Consider the following 22099-nt stretch of genomic DNA (forward strand, 5'->3'; position numbering starts at 1 on the left):
AAAATAAAATAATCGTCGAATAATTTAAAAAAAATAAAAAATCATAATAATAAGTCATATATAAATAATGATAAAGCTAAAAAAAAATATAAATCTAAGGTCTTTTGTAAAAACTTGTAGCCATCAACGTTAAATTTACTCAATCGATCTCTTTCGGCGGTCGCTCGGCAGAACCAAGCAAAAGTACGGATGTTGTCGTACGTGTTGCAATTCTCTCCTCTATACACCTCACCACCATTTCATCTGCTCATTTCATTTCTCTCTTACTCCGCTCTGACCCTTATCCCACTTACCCCACAACACCCTCACACCACCAATCCGGACATCTCGACTCTCCACACTCCACTGCGCTTTACTCCTCCACACTCTTAAAATCCACCTCATATACTCACCTTTTCGCTTGTCTCTCGATACGATGAAAACCCAAAACAATATTCTCGTAGGCGTGGTTTAGTGACTGTCAAACCGCGCCCACTTCTGTACTTATTCAAGATTTCAGACCCGAGGGACGATGTTCTACTAAATTACCATCAAGAACTACCTTTACTACCACTACTACCTCTCATACTCTTACACCATTTCAACCTTAACCCCCCACCCCTTCTCCCCACACACACACGTACACACATGTGTAGAAATATTATTGCCGCGCCCACTAAGTCTGTAGTTGAGTAGTAAAACCCAGTAAAAGACAGCCTGTAGTTCATATATATATATGTGCGCGCGCATGATCCTTGAAAATACTATACTATACTCAGTATAAAAAGTTAAATGTATTCTTACCACTACTACTTCAATTAGTAGATACGGTCATGTAGAGGAGTAGTAGTAGTAGTAGTAGTAGTAGTAGTAGTAGTGGAAGTAGTTAGTGGTGGTGGTGGTGGTAGTGGCCGGTGTAATACTGTCTGTAACTACTGTCACAAGTATACACTCTGGTGTTGATGTCGTGTGTTATATGCGTCAGTGGTGGGGCGTGAGATTGTGGGAGGAGGAGTAGGAGATCAGTGGTGTTCGAGAACTCGGGAAGCGCAGACGCGTTATGGTGTTGTGTCGCTTTAATAGACAGAATATTTTCATATTTCGTTTATACTCCGTATGAGTAACGTACCCCCGTTTTAATATTTATCATTAATATATTATTGCCAATCATTTATCGAACTACTTATTATTTTTTATTGATTACTCATTTATTTATTTATCATTTTATTTTAAACTAGTGTTTTTAGTTAGAGTGAGTGAAGTGATAGACTTTGATATATATTATATATATTTATATTTTTATATAGATATTGGATTCAGAGGGTTGGTTTTTGAATTAAAAGTGATCGCGATTACGAATTAGGGATGTTAGCAAAGGGCGAGAGGGGAAAAGCGACGGACTTCAGTATCGCGGCCATCATGGCGCCCAGGGGTCCGTCCTTTGGACATTACCACCTGCAGGGACTCCAGGGTATTGGTGATACTAGTAACACCAATGTAGAGTGTACCAGCAAATTCGATGCTTCACCTCCTCTTCATCACCGTAAGTTATTTTTTTTTAATCATAGTCCATTAATTTTACTCTGCCGACGGATCACGATTTTTTTCTACGCTGATCTACAAAAATATTTCGAACTCAATTTTTTTAAAAATTACGTAAATAAATCTACTGGACAAATAAATTACGATGGAATAAATTTTTTTATTTTGGAGCAAAAAATTTCTAGTCTGATTAATTATTTTTAATAAAAAAAAAAAAGAGTTTTTAAATGTAAGATAAATTGGAGAAAAAAATTTCGGTGGACTAATTTTTGTAGGGTTTTTGCCGGTGGTGACAGGATTCTGGGTGGTCATAAACCTCGTGATGTTAAGAGGGAAGCAAACTTAGCCTCAAGCCAGATCATATTTCTACATAACACTACACACTATACTCGTGCTCTGCATTGTGTATCGTCTTTATTTTTTAGTTAACTCAATATAAACTCGGGTCGAAGCTTTTTTAAATCCAGCATAACACTCGACTACTCAAGAATATGGACCACCCTAATTTAAATATGGGTAGTTTTAAATTTTAACGATAAGTGCATCGACTGGTCAGTATCAGTTTTATAATTGACAAGGATTTAATAAATTACTGGATAGTTAATTAACTTGATTAATGCACTGCCAGTCCACGTGGATTGAATTAGTTTTAATAAATCACTTGAATTATTTTTTTTTACCATCTGGTTATTTTATTTTAATTATTCTACAGAAAAAAAGTTCGCTCGAGTTAAGAAAATATTTTGGAAAACGTTTTCGGGAACCGAATCAAGATTTTCTTGAGCCAAGAAAATTTTTCTCGGTCAGAGGAAATTTTTATTTGTCCGGGAAAATTAAGGTTTCAAAAAAATTCTCTTGAATCAAGAATATTTTCAGTCAAGAATTTTCTTTTCTCAGAAAAAAAAATTTCTTGAGCCAAGAAAATATTTTTGAAGACAAACATTTTCGAGAACTGAAAATTTTCTTGAGCCAAGAAAATTTGTCTTGCCCAGAAGAGATTTCTGCTTTATCCAAAAAAATTGAAGTTTTCAAGAAAAATTTCCTGAATCAAGAAAATTTACTTTGAGTCAAAAAATTTTTTTCTATGATACTCAAATAATTACTCATTAAATTTTTCTTTACTCCAAAATTAAAAAAAAATTTCTGCCAATAAATACATAAATATTTTTTTGCACCCACTAAAAAAATCAATGACTTCAGATCTAAAAAAAAATTACAATAATAATTAATAAAGTAAAGTAAATTCAAAAAATTAATTAACAAGTGTCATCTTACCGTCGGTGAAAGTTACTCAGATATTAAACTCAACACTAAACTAGATAGAACCACAAGCCATTTATACATATATAGCATTACACTTAATTATAAACTTTATTACTAAATAGTCAGTTACAAAATTACCCAATCAGAGATACGTCTAATAAACTAACCACTGAATTTATGAACTATGATATTTAATTTTTCAATTAGTATTGATAAATTTACTGGCTGCGATATGTATATACTAGTCAATGTAATATATAATTTTAAAAAACGACTAAAAAATGTCAACACCTTTTTATATATAATTATTACTATTGATATTTAATTTAAAATATTTTATTTAAATTATTGATTAGTAATTTTTATATTTTTTTAATTGCGAAACCAAAGCTGTTCGCACTTCTTGATATCTCAAATGCATGTGTGATATTAATAGCATTGGCGTGTGTATAAATGCGTTCCTCAAAATGCACGCAAGATTATTTGTACATATATATGTATATAGATGTATATGTACAATTGCATTATACACGCAATGGGAAATACATTTGGTACACATGAGGTAAAATTAAAAATATATGTGTTGTACTTTGATGCATCTTTCACACGAGCCCTTACATGATTATGATTTAAATTAAAATAATAACTGTAACACTATTATATATATATGTAAATTTTTTTTTGTTACAATGAGTTTATTGTTTAATGTTAAAAAATAAAAGTATCATTTGCGTTAAAGATTTTATGAAATTAAAAATTAAAAAATCTGTAGCTCGATTACGACAGAAAAATCTAGATCAAGATAAATTATTTTAATGAGAGTTTACACAAAAGTGTGGGCTTCGAAAGCTCCAATTACGTGGCAGAAAAATATTCAAATTATCTACCGATTTATTTAAACTGTCTGTCATTGCCTAATTTATTGATAAAATTATAAAATTATCTGCTCGAAATTAGGCATAATTATTTTTATCAAATTTTATTATTTTAGTCTAATATTTCTCGTGGTAATAACTTTTTTTTTTTATATATATTATATATTTATTCATTGCATTGTATTGTTACCAGATCTAGGAAATTTTTTAGTTTTGAGAGCAGAGTTAATTTTTGTTTTGTAAAATGCAAAAAATTTTTTTCGGGTTTTTTTGAAATTTTCTCTTTTTTTTACTAGTTTTTTTTTTTAATTGAAAAATTCGCAGCTGGAAAACTGGTTCAGGAAACAGTAGAACTTTTTAGATTCTAAATTTTTTTTACTGGACGATTGCAGTTTTGTATTTAATTTTTTAATCCTGTCGGGTCAATTATTGAAGGAAATTCCGCAGCTGAACAATATTTTTTACAAGTAGAAATATATATAATTGCCCATGTAGGTCTGAAATTTTTTTTATATGGTATCGGTGTAGGATTTATTGAGTAATGAGTAGAAAAATTTTAAGTCAATTTTGCTAAAGGAAAATTTTAATTAAGAAGAACTTGGGGTAAAGTGAGACAGCGTGAAAAAAAAATTTTTTTTTCTTATTCCAAGGCGTTGATTTATGGGGTCCAAGAGTATGAAGTAATTTATGATCTTGTGCGATGCGGTCACTAAAAATTTCGAGTAAATTTTTTTTTTCTTAAATAGCTCATTTTTTTAAAAATCGTAATTGAAAAATTTCAAGTAAAAAAACTTTTTTTCCTCTAAAATTTTCTCTTGCCTCGTGTTCCCTAAAAAAATTAGTAGTTAATTAAAAATTTAACAAAATCACCAATTTTACGAGTAAATAAAATTAAGCATAAGAAATTTTTTTTGCCATCACATAAAACATAAAAAAATTGAGGTAAATTGAAACCCATTTCAATGAATATATTTATTTAAATTCAATCAATAACCCGCGTGAAATAAAAAAAGTCATAAATATAAAAAAAATTTAATTGTTCAATAAATTTAAAAAAGTCATTAATTAGGTGCGAAGTAAAATTTAAGATAATAAATTTTTTTTATTAAAAAAAAAAAATCGCAAAGACTGATCACGAAAAAAAGTAATAAAATTTTTTAATCTACATATTTTAAAGTATAATAATATATATTTAAATATATAAATGTGAAAATACACTTGAAATAGTAATTTTTCTTAGTCGTCCCTGAGATCTTGTGTGATTATCGCAGCAACTTTTATTTCTTACACACGAGCCCCATCGTATCGACATCAGATCGACCTACACTCAACTTCTCCGGCAAAACTATTGCAAGCACGTAAGTGAAACAGATGCAGCTGGTTTATTCACTTGTATATATATATGTGAGTATTTCTCGAGCAGCAATTATCACTCTTCATGCTTCCTGCGATGAGATATATCTCATCAAAAAAGAAAAAAAAACTCCATTTTTTTTTTAAATTTAACAAAAAATTTAAGAGAAAGAGAAATAAAAATAAGAAAAGAGCCTTGAAGTAAGCAACCTCCGATTAAAATAATCATTATACTTAACAACACGCGGCTCCGTCGATGAAAACATCATGTCTTTCTACTTCATGTATTTCTTTAAAAATATATAAAGAGTGTAAAAAGCTATAAAAGAAAATAAAAAATCCGCGGTGAAGAGTCGCGGGCGAGAAAAAGAGACAGTAAAAACTAAAAAAAAAAATATATGAAATGATTTGAACGTCGAGTGATCTTTGTGCATAATTCGCTGTGTCGGGTGTGAAGCAAGTTTCTTGTAAATTGCACATAAATATATATTTATGCGGGCATACCATCAACTAAGAAAATTTCCAGCAACACACAACACTCTTTGTATTAACGTTTTACTACATTTATTATTATTCTTTATACGATCATGTAGATCAATAAATATTATTTTTATTTTTTTATTTATTTATTTTTTACTTTTTACTGCGCACGAGTTAACGATCTGTAATTATACAGTAGATTAAATATGGATTAATTATCATACATTTTTTCTTGTAGTTATTCATAAATTATGGAGTTTACTTCTTTTTTAGACCGCGGCGCGGTATTTTTATACAATTAATGTTATGGTCCGATTTTTCAGTAGTAAATTTCTTCACTGGGAAATAAGTAAATGTATGACTGGAAAATGGACGAATCTTTGGACAATTTGATGCTAATTCTTATATTTTAATGATCATCTTAAGAAATTAATAAAAGGAAGTGAAGTAGAGACCTCGTACCCGATCAGGGAACTAATACCCGATCACTTCATATATTTGTGACTATATTTAGTAAAATTTAGTAAATATAGATATACAAATATATGAGTATTCGGGTACTAGTTTCCTGATCGGGTACTGGGTCTCTTTTTACTAAAGAGTTAAAGGGGATTAGAAAATTTGAAATGAAGAAAAAAAAATGGATGAACACTTTTTTAATCAGCGATAAAAATTTCAAAATAATAAAATACTGATGTCTGAAAATAGACAATGACCTGAAGGTCTTTAAAAAAAATTCATATCAATTCTTGTTAAAATTATGGTAAGAAAAGTTCACTAATAATTTTTTGAATCCGCCGCCGAAATGTTTTGAATTAAAAATAAAAATTTGATTAATGGAAATTTTTAGGATTTCAAATTGCTGTTAAAATTGACATTAATAAGAATTTTCAGAATTTAAAAAAACAAACTTGCGGCTAATAGATCCACTACTGCATTAAAAAAATACCGCGCTCCTGAATGTAAAAGAAAAAAAATTTGTAATTTTTACACGAGTTCTGTCGTGATGCATTTTCTTAAGTATAACGAATTCATTTAAAAAATATAACATATGTATGACATGTAACATATGTAGAATATTCTCAAATGAATAAAGTACAAGCCTCAATTCTTGACAGGGTACCAATTATCGACACTTTATTTTATTTTATCACTTACTTGACTTTCCTCAGCATCTTTGAAAGGTATATATATTTTTAGGAACATGTCAAATTATAGAAAGTGCAGTTTTTAATAACGACAAAAAAAATTAGACAAAAATATATTAAATTTCCGTTTCTAAAAACAGCTCGGAAACTGAATAATTTGTAGATGTAAATCATCTAAAATGATATATATTTATCACAAATGTCATGAACTCATGTAGTAAAAGTTATTGACTCGGCCGCTTGAAACATCAACTAGAAGACTGCCTTCAAAAATTGAGACAATTTGTAATTTTGAATTAAACTCCATTATAATGATCGTGTAATAAGCAGACTATAGACAATTTTCGGATTTTTTTTTCAACAAATCAATTGCAGAACAGAAAGTAAATAAAAATATGCACATGTAGAAAATTAAAAAAGCTATAGGTGCATTTTTTTAAATATTTTTTTTTTCATGATTTATCGTTTTTGAAAAAATTCAAAAATTATATGACCTCGGATAACTTCAGTATTATTTATTATAACTTTGGAAAATGAATAATTAAAAATAATTTTTTGTCGTTGAATATTTTGATTCGTATACGAATTTTGGAAAGATTCAAATCATTAAAAAAAAAAAATCACGATATCAAAAATTTTTTAATTTCAATTTTTGCGTAAACGAGCTTTTGGTAAATGAGCTCGTAGATAGTATACATAAGAGTTCGAATTCCTAGACCAGGTTATCAAAATAATAGCTTTTGGTATCAAAATTTCAAAAGTTCAACTTAGCCCTAAATAATTTCCAATTTGGAATTTGACTAAAAAGAGTTTTTGGCACAATTTGTTTTTTTTACGGAATGACAATTTGTTACATACATTTTGAATTTTAATATTAATTCGCCAAATTGAATACAAATTTGATAAACCAAAAAATTTATTTTTCAAATTTAAAATTTGTTCGTTTCCCGCTCCGAAATAAATGAAAATAATAATTTAAATTGATAGTAAGTAAACTAATTAAATTTATTTGAACTACAAACGCAAGTTAATTTTTTTTCTAAGAATTATTAAAAACTATGTCTTCAGCAATAATTATCCAGTATATCATTATCTTGTCCATACATTCAAAAGTGCTGATATTTTTAAATGCTTTTTAATAAGCAGTCAAAGCAATTACTATACTCCACGTATACATAATTTATGTACACATTTTCCTCATAATTTTCATATATGCACAAACATAACACACATCAATACATATACATACAAACATACAAACAAGTGCACAAGTCCATCAATATCCATATCTACAAATTTAAAAACACACAATAATAAATAATTCCATAGCATTCAAACTTTTCATACCTTACTTACAACTTTCTCACCAATAACTTTGTCTTAATTACAAACAGTCAGAAATTTACTGATATTTATATATTTTATCGATATATAAATTAGTCATATTATTTATTTATTTTGTAAACGGATTATCAGTTTTAAAATTACCCGTGAAATTATGCAAATGTCCTAGTATTTTTGGTTATTTAACGAGGATTACTTGACACCTGATAATCGCGATGATAAAAAATGTCACGGTAATTTATATGTATATATAAAATATATATATAAAGTAATCGGAATAAATAACAATAATTGCATGAAAAAAAAATAAAAAAAATATTAATGGTATGAATAAATAAAAAAAAACTAGTGTTAGTGTTTTATAACATAAAGTTATTTATCCAAAATAAATGATCGTAAATCAGTGATTATTTCTGCGTGGAGAACTCGAAACGCCGGTGGCCGAATTAATTGCCCGACGTAAATCCTCAGTAGTGGGTTTTGCGCGAGATAGGTAAATAGTTTGCATATTTCACGTCAACGTGTGGGGGCTTATGTGACCCATACTATACATACATATACATATATGTATACATGCTTATTAATGATTTAACTCACTTACACTTACTACGTTTATTAACGTTTTTAACTTACACATTTATAAAAATATATTTGTTGATAATGTGCAATTGCTATGACTTACTATCGTAATAACATTATTTCGGACACTTTTAATGAGACATATATTTATATATACGATATTTTTTAGCCTTGAGTGCTTATTTGAATGACTATTAGTTAAATTTTATTTGAATATATTCATATTTTTGAATAAAAATTGGCAAAATTTTGAGGTATTGTTCCTTCAATTATATGAGAAATTTATCAAGTAAAGAATTACCAAAATAATCTATTTTTGGGAAGAAAATTTTGATTTTATTAAGAAAATTTTTGGAAGTATAAAGATTGGAAATGAAATTTTTTAAATTATGGTTGGATTTTTTTTTATAGAATTTTGAGTTGAGTGGAATATATTTTTTGTCATATTTTAGGTGACCCATGAAAAGTTATCGAGGCCATTATTGCAAAAAATGTCCCGTTTTTAGTAAAAATATTTTTTAAGGTGAATTTGAACAGCTTTTTGATGCAGTTTTATATTTTTAATCGGCTTACAATCGTAACTAAAGCTATCTGACGCGAATAAGTATACAGGAAGTACATAAATATACAAAAATAATTATTTCTTTGAAACGGTTTTTAATAAGTAGTTTACATGTTACAATGTATGGATATTTGGCATATATAAATATATAACTAAAAGCACTATAATTATTGTATAAGAAATGTATTTATTCATTTGAACCACTTAAGTTTCTTCCTACACCAATTACTCAAAAAATATAATTTAATGTACTATGTATACAAAGTATACTTTAAAAATTAACTATCAAATTGTCAAAATTTAGACGGCCATCATGGTCAAAATTTTTTAAAATAGTTTTAGTATGTATGTTTTTCTATACAAAATGCGTAATGTTAAATAATAGGAATGATAAGTGACTACTAACTAGTACTAAGATATGGTCCGATCTGGTCAAATTTTGAATTCGGGCCTGACCAAATCTGGACAGATCTAATTATATCTTATAAATCGTTCTTTTATGATCAAATCTAACCAATAATAAAATGGCAGATTAAGGAGATATAGTTATATCGTCCAGACTTATTGTTCAAGTCCAAATTCAATATTTGAACTCGGGAAAAAAATTCTTGTAACCGGCACCATACAATGTTCTGGCTGGCGCGATACTCTTAGGTATTTCGAGGTTAGTTAGGTTAGGATGAAGTAATATAGAAATGGCAGCAATTATATAGCATATGGTGTTTAAATAAATAGCTAAAGTAGTAATTCAGGTTGCTACAAAAGATATACAAATGGCTTTGTATTACAATAATTTATTTTTCCTGCAGATATAATTTTGTAACGTAAGAAATTCGGATTTTAATTTAGTAAGTGATATACAATCGACTATTCGTCAAAAAAATGGCCTAGGGGACGTAGGGGAAATTTTTCTTGGGATTTCAGTCTCCCCACTGACGTGCGTTTGGTTCGGTTCTCGACTACCCGTTATAAACCTGTTCATAACGAAACTCAAAAAAGTGGTGAATTGGGGGCTGTTTGGACTCAGTAACTGTCGATTGAGGAAAAGAGGTATATTACGGGGAGGCTAATAACGGGTAGTCGACTAAACACAGAAAGTGGAGATTTTTTGGCAGAAGACTTTTTTTTGGCATCAATGGTTGAAAACAAAAAATTTTCTTGTCAGTCTTTTTAGCCCAAAAATTTGAAAATTTTATTTAAAATCGTTTTTTTAATCGGAGAAATCTCGTCTCAACTCGAGGTATGCTAATATTTTTTTTTTTTCTGGAGAACTGTAAATGAATTTTGATTTTCTTCTGTCAAGACATTTTTTTATTTCATTTTAAATATGAAATTAATAATATAATAATTTTTATTGACTCACTACTTAAGAAAATGTTGTTTTTACAACAGTTAATTTTTTTTTAGTGTAGACATGATTCTAATAATGATCACCACAAGCATGACATTTTGTGACGTTAAGTAAGAATTTTAATAATAGTTAATTTGCGTGAAAGGTTTCAATAGATACCATCATTACGATAACTTTTATTCATACAATAGTATTTTGTGCATCGTAACTATTAGTAACTAAATGATCGGTTTGTATAAAATGAATATAAATACTACTATGTCTGTTAACGTTTAAACACAGTAGTATATTAATATTTTTCGCGTATTTTAGAAATTTCATTGTTCGTTAACGGACACACATTGATTATAAATAATGTCATAAATAATATAAATTGTTAATGTTGGATTGGTAACACGACACTCGGGCAAACTACAAGTTCGTTTTATGTTATTATGAAGACGGTAGACAGTTGTCGTTGTCAATTAATAATAGCGCTAAAACCTGTTTTCATTTTTCGAAGAGAATATTTAATATAATAATAATAATAATAATAATAATCATAAAGAAAAGTAAAAAGATTGGATGAGCGGTTTTATATAAATTAAAAGTGCAAGTTTTTTAAATTAATTATAATTTAATGTATATTTATTGCACGTGAAATTTTATTAATACTAATTAATTATTTTACTTTATTTTATGAGAAAATGATTCTTTTATTGGAGAAATTAAAACATAATTATTATATACAAGTGCAATATTAAAAAAAGTTGAAAAAAAAATTTACGAATGAGTTAAAAAAATTCACGGAAAAAACAGAATATTAAAAATTAATGAATAATAGTAAAAAGTGGAATCTGTTATCAATAATTAGTACTATTTTGTACTTAATGCAAAGTAGTTTACTAATTTTTGTAGATTCCTAAAAACTACTATCAATTATTTCAAAAAGTAATAAAATTTTATTACTTTTAGGTATAATACGTGACTTATTAGTGAAAATTAATTAATTTATGGCATAAATCAATTAAAAAGTAAAGATTGGTCAAATTAAGAATTGCTATCTTAGATACTAATTTTTCCAGCCAAAAATTGCAAAAGTTACTAACTTTTATTTTATAAATTCGATATCACTGATCAATTATTAGCTTAAAATATCATTTATTCATCATTATAAATTAATTTACAATATACATAAATCGAATAAGTGGTAAATAATAAAATGAAAAATTAGTATACTAGATACTGATTTTTTGCTCATAAAGATACCGAAAATTTTTAACTCTTATTTTATGAATTCTATCCCATTGACTAATAATTAACATAAAATGTTATTTATTCGTTATTATAAATTAATTTATTATATACATATATTGAATAAGTGGTAAGTAATAAAATGAAAAATTAGTATACTAGATCTTTATATATTAATATGTACGTTTACTAATTTTTCGGTTCCTTATTTTTTAAATTTTTCTATATTTATTTGAATAGTAATAACTGTAGATACCAATTTATCGATTCTTTTTCATATTAATTTTAATATACGAAATTACAAATTTTGCTCTTCTATGTGTATCAAATATTAATATAAATAATAGCCATTTTGTAATGTATATAATGACCCTGATTTGACATTAGTATCGAATATACTAATTTTAAGTCAAAAATAAACTACAAACTATTAAAATTTGGAGCACCATTTTTTTCCGTGTATTTTATATAAAATTGGTAATAAAATGAAATATTATTAGAATTTATTAGAATTGAAGTCGATTTTTTTTTTTAATAATCTAAGTATTAAAAATTTTGAAATTCGTTTTGTTATTTCCTCTATTCTTTTTTTTTATTTTATAAAATTTTGTGTCATTAAAATTTGAAAGACAAAATAAACCCTTAGAATTTTTTTTTAATTGTACAGAGGCTACATAAACTTGGAGTAAGCCCATTTTGCCCCATATTTAGATTTGTCTTCCAACTGGGTCATATTGATACCTAGAATTAATATGACCCAGTCACTGGACATTTTATCCTTACACTCATGTTTCCCCGCCCCTATTTAAATATAATAATTTATTATAAATTTGAATTGCAGCCTCATTAAAAGTCAAATTATTACATCCGATTTATGTAAAAAAAAATTAACAAGATTTTTCATTCGTGTTACGAAATAACTTTTATCAGAGATGCGCCACACCCAATTAATAAATTAAGAAAAAAAAAATAAGTCACATAAAAAATGAAGAGATTAGTTTACATAATATTTAAAATATGTTAACACATCCGCTCACTAATTAACACCATGTACTTAATTTGAACCCGGTATATTATTAAATATAAATAATATTTAATAAATACAAATATTTTTAAAATTCACTAGACGTTAATTGAAATAAATAGTAAGCCAACATATTATTTATTAATACTATTATAATAATAATAGTAAAATGTAAAGCATGTAAATTGAAAACGTGTTCTCACTTTTCTCGCGTATACTTTATTCACTCCAGGGTATAACTATACATAATTAGATATATATACAAATATACATATATATTTTCATTAATTATTACTGTATTACGTATCTAAATATATGAGACTACTGACAGTTTATATTTAATTACTTCATTTTTAAACTCTATAATTAATAAATTTTTTATGTATATGTATATATAATATATGAATAAAATTGTGTTATTTATATATTTTTTTTTTTTTTTATATAATCCTCAAGTGTCAGTAGTAAATATGAATATTTTATTTAATTGCAGGAGTGTTAAGATCCTCGCCGGTTAATATCGTGGCAACGGCGACACTGGTAACTGGAGATGGACTTCTAGATGATGAAGATGATGATGAAGTCGATGAAGGAGTCGGAGAAGTGGATAGTGTTGGTACTGAAAAATCAATTAATTGTGAAGATGATGAGGAAATAGATGTGGATGTTGAGGAATGCAGTAGTATTGATGATAGTCCTTTGAGTATTGATGACGTGAATGAGAGGAAATATAATAAAAATAGTAATAATAATAATAATAATAATAATAATAGTAGTAATAAGAATAGGAATAATAACAATAGCAAAAGTAGTAAAAATGCACAACACCGACGGACTAGTTGCAATTCAGAGGAACTTAAAAATGTCGAGTGTCATCTTGAGACCAAAGAACTCTGGGATAAGTTCAATGAACTTGGAACTGAGATGATCATCACAAAAACCGGCAGGTGAGAAAATAATATATTATTTAGATAATTATGTTTATTACATATTTTGTTAATGGATAGTAGAAAAAGAGATGACTGGAGTTTCAAAAAAAAAAAAAATTTTTTTTGGCAAAAAATATTAGGCTTTTAGAATTTTTATGTTGGCTCCCAACGTCAGAGATGGAAAATTTTTTTTCGTATAAAGGCATAGGGATTGTATATATGTATATATATTTGTTGAATACATTTTCAAAATATCAGAAGTGATGATTTTGGAAAAATAAACGGATGTTAAAATTTTGGGAAGTGGGATTTTGATACATTTTGAGTTTGAAATTTTCGACTTCTATAAATTATTATATTGTGGCGTATAAATTTTTTGAGCGAAGGAAAAAAATTTTGGTATTTATAAATTTATTTGATACGAACATAATTTATTTTTATTTGAAATTTTTTATATTTTTCCAAAACTGCAAACGAAATTGTCTGAAAAGAAGAGAAAAGTTTTTAAAACATTTTGTGAGTTGATCTTTTCAAAGTTAAATTTATCAAAAGATCATTACGTAAGTGGCCATTTAAAAAAAGTTTCAAAAATTTTTGTAACAGTTTCTTTAATGCTTAACTATTACTTTACACAAATTTATTTTCATCAATCCCATTTATCATTTAGCTCTGATAAGTGATAAGTTTTACAAACAACTCAATCAAGGCAATGATTAAGGAGGTTTGATAACAAAAAAGTAATTAATCAATGAAAATGTCTAGCGTTAAAATTAATTGCTCTTTATCGAATAATTAATGATTTATTTTTTTTTTACATAACTAAAAAAATAAACAAAAGTAAAAAAAAAAACAACAGAACAGATTTCTCGTGTCTAATTAAACCCGGGAAAAAATTTGAATTTATGCAGATCCATACAGATCAAAGCTGAAAAAAATTATCAAATTTAAAATTCAAAATTTTGAAATTGAAAGATTTCGGGGAATTACAAAAAAAAATTCAAAAATTCTTAGATCCGAGATCTACATAAATCTGACTAGATCTATAACAAGATCTATATTAATATGAACATTGATCTAATTAGATCTTAATTATTTTTCCGAGAATCAAAAGAAGTCAAAAATAAGAGTAATAATAATTGGGGAGGGGGGGGGGGGCAAAACGAAGTACCCCAAACTTTTATAAAGTATTTTTTAAAAATTCAAAAATCACTTTCGTAAATATAATTGAGCATTAATTTGAAATTTCTTTAGTTAAACTTTTTCAAAAATCGAGTGTCAGTCAAAAAATAATGACTTTCGTTTTATAAAAAAAACTATTAAAAAATTTTTTTTCTTTCTTCAATTACTTACAAAAAAATTTAATTTAATCAAATTTTTTTTCACCTTTTTTTGGAACTACCCCATTTTGTCCGCAAAAATGAAAATTTTTTCTATTTACTTCGAATATCATTAAAAAAAAATAATTAGCGTATTTGAGTCCTCGAAAACTGAGTATTTTCTTAAGTACCCCCACCTCACCCTATAAAAAATTTTTTTTCTAATAATTTACGCGTTGCGCGATCGTAAAGCTCGCTGAGCAAAACGGTGTCCAATTTTATAGGTTATGCTAATAAAGTACACCAGGGTCGTCGCAGCTGCATGCCTTTCCGCTGGTCTTGGGATATGCGTGACCACGCCGGAATTATGAGATATTCGTGTTTAACATTACATGTGTTTTACATGATCACATATACATACAAATCGTCCATCCATCCGCTATCCATACATATATATATATATATTATTCATCTTTAAAAAATAAAAAATACTACCATTAAAAGGGTTAAATATATATCAAACCATCAAATGACCACAAATGTCTTTTACCTCAACATTAAAGACAAAAAACAAATATACGTCCTCGACAAATCTTTCAATGCCTATCGGCGATCCATAAATTTAACTCAACTGTCTTTACTTTTATTTTAATTTATAAAAAGTATACAGGTAATTAATAATAATAATAATAATAAATAAAAAAATTTTGATACATCTTGATTAAATTAACTCGCGTGTTTTCTTTTAATAACATCATTATTTGATCAGGACTAAAAAAAAAAAATAAATCAACTTTTAAAAAAACATTCGTCGCGTCCATTTTGATTACACTGAGTCATTAAGGTGATTAATAATGTTCTGACGTATGCACAAGAAATGGCTCCACTCAATAAAGTCATCATATTTTCATATCTTATATATATATATATATATATATATATATTTAAAATTTTTCAACATAAAAATCGCGTTTAAGTTTTGATGTTACAGTTGATAATAAATTTATGAAACACCTGAAACAACGAAAATAATTAAATATATTTTGAAATTTATTTTTTTCGAAATCGAATATTACTAATTGATTTGAATTCTCAAGTATTTTTAAGCTTTCGAACCCCTAATATTTAACTTTCATTTTTAAAAAAATATCGGCAATGATTTTATAAGTGTTCCATTTCGAGCTCATAAACAAACGTAATTAAAAAAAAATAAATAAAAACATTAAATTAAATATACATTCATATATATATATATATATATACTAAAATTAATCAAAAGATAAAAACATAAATGAAAGAGAGATAGAAAAGTGAGTAGGTGCGGACGAGCAGGTCAGACGAGACAGGATGCAGCAGAGTGTACAAGTTCGTCACGCGAACCCTTCATCAAGCTATATACAATATATATGTATAGATATATATGAAAGCGAAGTAATAGGGTATATACAGTAGTCATGAAGTATGCAGGCACCTAGAAAGCAATAAAAGACAGTAACAAAATCGTGCAACCCGCTAGTCTTACTTTTTTTCTCTATATATTTTTATATAATATATAGATATAGAATCTAAGATTATAATTAAAGCGACACCTGGCGAGACTTGGGAGTCATTAGCTGGACAAAGATATTAAAGAAGAAGTGAAAGGACAGTCAGTAAAAATGTGTTAACACTAATGATGAGTCTAGATGTATCTGCTTCTGGTATTACTCTTACTCAATACTAATTTTATTACAATTTACACATGTAGTTAATGTAATATTCTTACTTAAATCTGTCACGATTGTATCTCATTTGACCTACAGTTAACCTTACTTGGTCTATAACGCTGTCTCTTGAGAGCGATTTAACTTAGAGGGATAAAGGGGATGCGAATAAACTGTCGCTCGGTTTCCGAGGCTTGATGACGGATATTTTAGGGATAATGACGATTTAAATTAGTTGTAATAGATTTTCTAATGTCGGATTTTAGCTAATTTATGGTGACAAATTAGCTGGGTATATATAGGGGAGGAAGGGACAAAACGGGATACCCCTAAAATTCTGATACTGAAATTAGCCGACGTCTAATAATTTTAATTGCACTTATAGTTTTTTAAATTTTTTACATGTGCATATTTTCAGTTTTTTTTTTTTTTTTTTTTAAATTAAATTGTTGAAAAAAAATCCGATGATCCTGAAGTTAGCAGACAATTGAAAATTTTTGAATTTTATTTTCGACACTTTAATTGAAAAAAAAAAGAAAACTAAAAATATGCACATGTAGAAAAGTAAAAAAACTACAGGTGCAATTTTTTCAGATATTTTTTTTTTTATAATTTATCATTAAAAAAATAATCAAAAAATTATTAGACGTCGGCTAACTTCAGTATTATAAAATCCGAAAATTGTTAACTGTCTGCTAACTTAAAGATCATCAAAATTTTATTAAAAAAAATTTTCGAAATCATTTTTGTAAATCTAATTGAACATTATTTTGATTTTATTTTTAATCTTGCATCTCATAATTACGGGAAATGTAATTTTCCTTTACGTAAATTCTTATAAGAAAATTTAATTTGATCAAATTTATTTAATTTTCAAAAGTTTTTTTGCCGCCTTTTTTAGAAGGTATCCAATTTTGCCGCAAAAAATGCAAATTTTTTTTTTAATGGCAGCTGAAAATTTTTCTATTCATTTTTTGTACCCCCCCCCCCCCCCCCCACACCTTACAAAGTTTGAAATATTGGAGCCACAATTATTAAAAAAAATAATTATGTTTTAAAGACTAATGAGTTGTTTCGTGTTTTATAATTATAGATGCGCATCAGTTAATAACAGAAAAGTTTTAGCCGGTTTATTGACCTGGTGAATAAATAACGTTAAGAAGTTGTGTTAAATAAAAGTTAAGAGTGTTCTGTAGTTCGAGAATATTAACAGACGGTGTTGAGACTGATGTATAGTTAATTTAATATACTTTAGATGGTTTTAATCAATATTAGACCCTTTTCATATTTTTCATTTTACTTCTTCACTTTACTATTGATTTTAGTTTGTTAATTGTGGCTTTCATTGTGTTTCTGTAAATTATTTTTAGATACCTATTGTATGAACATAATACGGCATATGATGGGGAAATGAAAAGTGACTCACTCGTCGAGTTTTTAAATACAATAGAATTACTTTAACGGCAATTTATATTATGCTAATTTTTTTTTTTTTTTTAATATAACAAAAAAAATATGCATGAGTTTTTTTTCATGTCATTGAATATATTTTCAATTTATAGAAACAGTTGGACGTAAATTTAAACTGATAAAATTAATTATCAATCTAAATTATAATTTTACAAAATTTTAATAAACCAAAAATTTATTTTCGTAAAATGATAAAAAATTAATCATTTGATCTCAAGATTTTCTAAATAAAATTTTTTTTCAAAATTAAAAATAAATCAAATCACATTTTTTTATGATCCAGAAATTAGCAGACAATTAAAAATTTCCAAATTTTTTTTTAATTTATTAATTATAAAAAAAAACATAAATCTAAAAAAATGCACATGTAGAAAATTTAATAAACTATAGGTGCAATTTTTTCAAAAATTTTTATTATTATTATTTATCATTATAAAAAAAAAACAAAAATTATAAGACGTCGGCTAACTTCAGTATCGTATTTTTTTACGATACTGAAGTTAGCCGACGTCTTATAATTTTTGAATTTTTTTAAAAACGATAAATCATAAAAAAAAAAAATTTCAAAAAATTGCACCTATAGCTTTTTTAATTTTCTACATGTGCATATTTTTAGTTTTTTTCTTTTTTTCTGATGGACTCGTTGAAAAAAATCAGAAAATTATTAAGAGTCTGCTAACTTCAGGACCTTTTTTTCAAATGTCTAATTTTTTCCTCCCTCAGTATATTTTTTAATTCTCACAATAATAAAGTCATTGCTCCGAATTTTCAAAATTTTCCATCGAAGCACAAAATTTATTTTTTCCCACTTGCTCTCATCATCATAAATCAAAATTCAGTTAAAAATTATTTACTTTCATAAAATTCCTATGAAAAAAAAAATATTTTCCAAAACATTCCACACGCCATTTAATTCACTCGTACAAAGTTTACTGTACAATTTGTATTCTTATTTAAAAAAAATAAAAAAAAGTGTGACCCTGCCAAGAGACGAAACATTTAGTCCTACACTACAGCAGTTGGCAGGTGTCCTTATCCTTATGGCATACGTCCTCGGATTCACATACCCCTTGCTGTTTTTCTCAAGGCTTCGACCAACTAACCACTCGGTCTTTAGGTCTAACGTCTAACAAAACTCATACACACACACGCACACCAACATTAGTATGTAATGCCCCGATCGCCTTCTCCACAGGAGTATTCCCAGACATTTTTCTCAAGAGACTATAACCCACACCAATACTTAAATCCAATGTAGTTTTTCCATTGCACACATTTTTAGTAACCCCCAGTGCACAGGCACACCCCAGGGAACTTATCCTAACGTTGTCACCCATGTTGTTGTTGTTGTCGTTGTCGTTACTCAATTCTGTCATCTATTTTCCTTCAACAACGTGCCATATATTAATGTTTTTACTCTATACCTTAGACATAAAAAACAGAAAAAGTAAAAAATGCAGCCTACATGTGTGGGCCAAAAGATTTTTCAAAATTTCTGATCATAAAAAGCACATGCTGATTACTGGCTGCTGACTAGTTGACTGGTGATTTATGAATCCGTATTACTTATGTATATGTATGTTTTTATTTACCAATTTGTCACGTTCGTCACCCAGAGCAAAATAGAGGCCATACCTTTAAGCAAAAAATTTTGACCAGAAAGCAAAATATCCTTGACATAAATTCTGGGCAATTTGATATATTATTTAATTTTTATTTGTTTTCATTACAGACGAATGTTCCCGACCTGCAGAGTGTCATTCAGTGACTTGAAACCGGAGGCACGTTACGCCGTACTCATGGACATTGTACCGGTTGATGACAAACGGTACCGATACGCTTATCATCGGAGCTCTTGGTTAGTAGCCGGGAAAGCTGACCCACCAGCACCGGCACGACTTTATGTCCATCCAGATTCTCCGTTCACTGGTGAACAATTGAGGAAACAAATTGTCTCCTTTGAAAAAGTTAAACTTACTAATAACGACATGGATAAACATGGACAGGTAATATATTTATATATATCATTAATGATATAATTTTTTTATTATTTAAAAAAGGCGAATTATCGGGACGTGAAAACTCGAAATTTTGATTTTTAGAGATTTTAGAGTAAAGAAAAAAAAAATTGAAAAAAATTTAGATCCGAAATTTATATGAATTTGAGTAGATCTTAGAGATCTATTAATATTAATGTAGATCTAATCAGATCTTGTTATTTTGAAATTATTTTTTCCCGCTTTTGTAAAAGCGATGATGCGATATTCAAAAAAATTTTTTTTTATTTTAATTGCTGTTCATACTTCTACTTAATTAATATCAAACAAACCTATAGTTTATTATGACCATTTTTTAAAAATTTTATTCAGCAAAATGAAAAATTTCTCAAAATTTCCTAGATGCCCATTAGGGTGGTCGTTAAAAATTAAATTTTCTCAGGCGCCCCATAAAAAGCTTCTTTTTAGTGAAAAAATACGTGGGGAATTTGGTTTTTTCTTTTTAAGTAAAAAGAACACGTGCCTTAGGACGATCAAAGTTCATTTTTTTTTCTGTCATATTTTTATGACTATAAAGTTAGCAGACATTTAACAACATTTTGATTTTTTTTAACAAAAAAACAAATATTAAAAAAAATATTTTGAAAAATTGCATGTATAGTTTATTAAATTTTCTACATGTGTATTTTTTTAGAAATAGATTTTTTTTATTATTTATCTATTTAACAAAATTTATTTAAATTACAAATGTCTGCTAACTTTACTGTCATTTCATTTTTCGATGCAATCGCGGTTTTTTTTTAAATATCTCATGAAATATGCAGATTAAAGGAAAAAATCATAGGAACAATTTTGTAGAAAATTAAATTTTTGACAAAAAAGGTCATATTCATTTTTTTTATAAAATGTGTATTTATGAAGATATTTTAAAAAAACTTTTTTTAGATCTGATGAATTGAGCGTTTTAAGGATTACAAATTTTGAAAATAACATTTTTCTAAGTATATAGAAACTACAATGAGCATTAAAAAGATTGATATGTTACGAGTTACGAAGTTGTCTATATTTAAGAAAAAACGTTTTTTTTAACATTCGTTATCCTTAAAATGCCCAATTGATAAAATCTAAAAAATTTTTTTAAAAATATCTTCATAAATACACATTTTATAAAAAAAATGAATATGACCTTTTTTGTCAAAAATTTAATTTTCTACAAAATTGTTCCTATGATTTTTTCCTTTAATCTGCATATTTCATGAGATATTTAAAAAAAACCGCGATTGTATCGAAAAATGAACTTTGATCGTCCTGCGGCACGTGTTCTTTTTACTTAAAAAAAAAAAACCAAATTCCCCAGGTATTTTTTCACTAAAAAGAAGTTTTTTCTGGGGCACCTGAGAAAATTTAATTTTTAACGACCACCTAATGCCCATATTACCTCGAGTACTTCATACGTCTTCAAAATCCATAAAAACCCAAAATTAAAAAATATATACTGCGTCCCGTCTCACCCCGGCTTACTTAAAAAAAAACCTTGCGAAATTTATCAGACGGGCAAAATGGTCACCGAAAAAACAAGTTATCAAAAAATTTCCCTTTGCCTTCTACTAAAATTCTAATTCTAAAAAACCGGTTTAACTTTTTCACCTGCCGGAATTCAATACTTTATAAATATATACATCCATACATATATATCATTACATTTATTAATATTAAAATGTTTAACCGAGTAAACTACAGAACCTTAAGATTACGAGCCTCCATAATGTAAAATCGAGAACAAGTTGAATAGAATTGTCGTAGGTGTTTTTTTCGAGTTCACACCCCAACCCAGTGTTAGCATACTGCATTAAATATCTATACCTATAAGCTAATAAATTGAACGAATGTTTGCCCGAAGCTTTTGTCATGATCATCCGTTGCCCACGCCCGTGCTTTCTTTTCTTTTCTT

General features: G+C 27.4%; 1 protein-coding gene across 1 annotated transcript in view; it reads left to right on the plus strand.

Moving 5' to 3' along the window:
- Window positions 1-1003: 1003 nt before the first annotated feature.
- Window positions 1004-22099, plus strand: part of LOC130668370 (T-box transcription factor TBX20-like) — a 42390-nt gene continuing 21294 nt past the window's right edge. The window contains exons 1-3 of the mRNA XM_057470629.1: window positions 1004-1522; window positions 13227-13680; window positions 19884-20157. Coding sequence (XP_057326612.1) covers window positions 1345-1522; window positions 13227-13680; window positions 19884-20157 — 906 coding nt within the window. The 5' untranslated portion in view covers window positions 1004-1344. The remainder of the gene's footprint in view (window positions 1523-13226; window positions 13681-19883; window positions 20158-22099) is intronic.

This window comes from Microplitis mediator, chromosome 5, assembly GCF_029852145.1.
Source record: "Microplitis mediator isolate UGA2020A chromosome 5, iyMicMedi2.1, whole genome shotgun sequence".
NCBI lineage: Eukaryota > Metazoa > Arthropoda > Insecta > Hymenoptera > Braconidae > Microplitis > Microplitis mediator.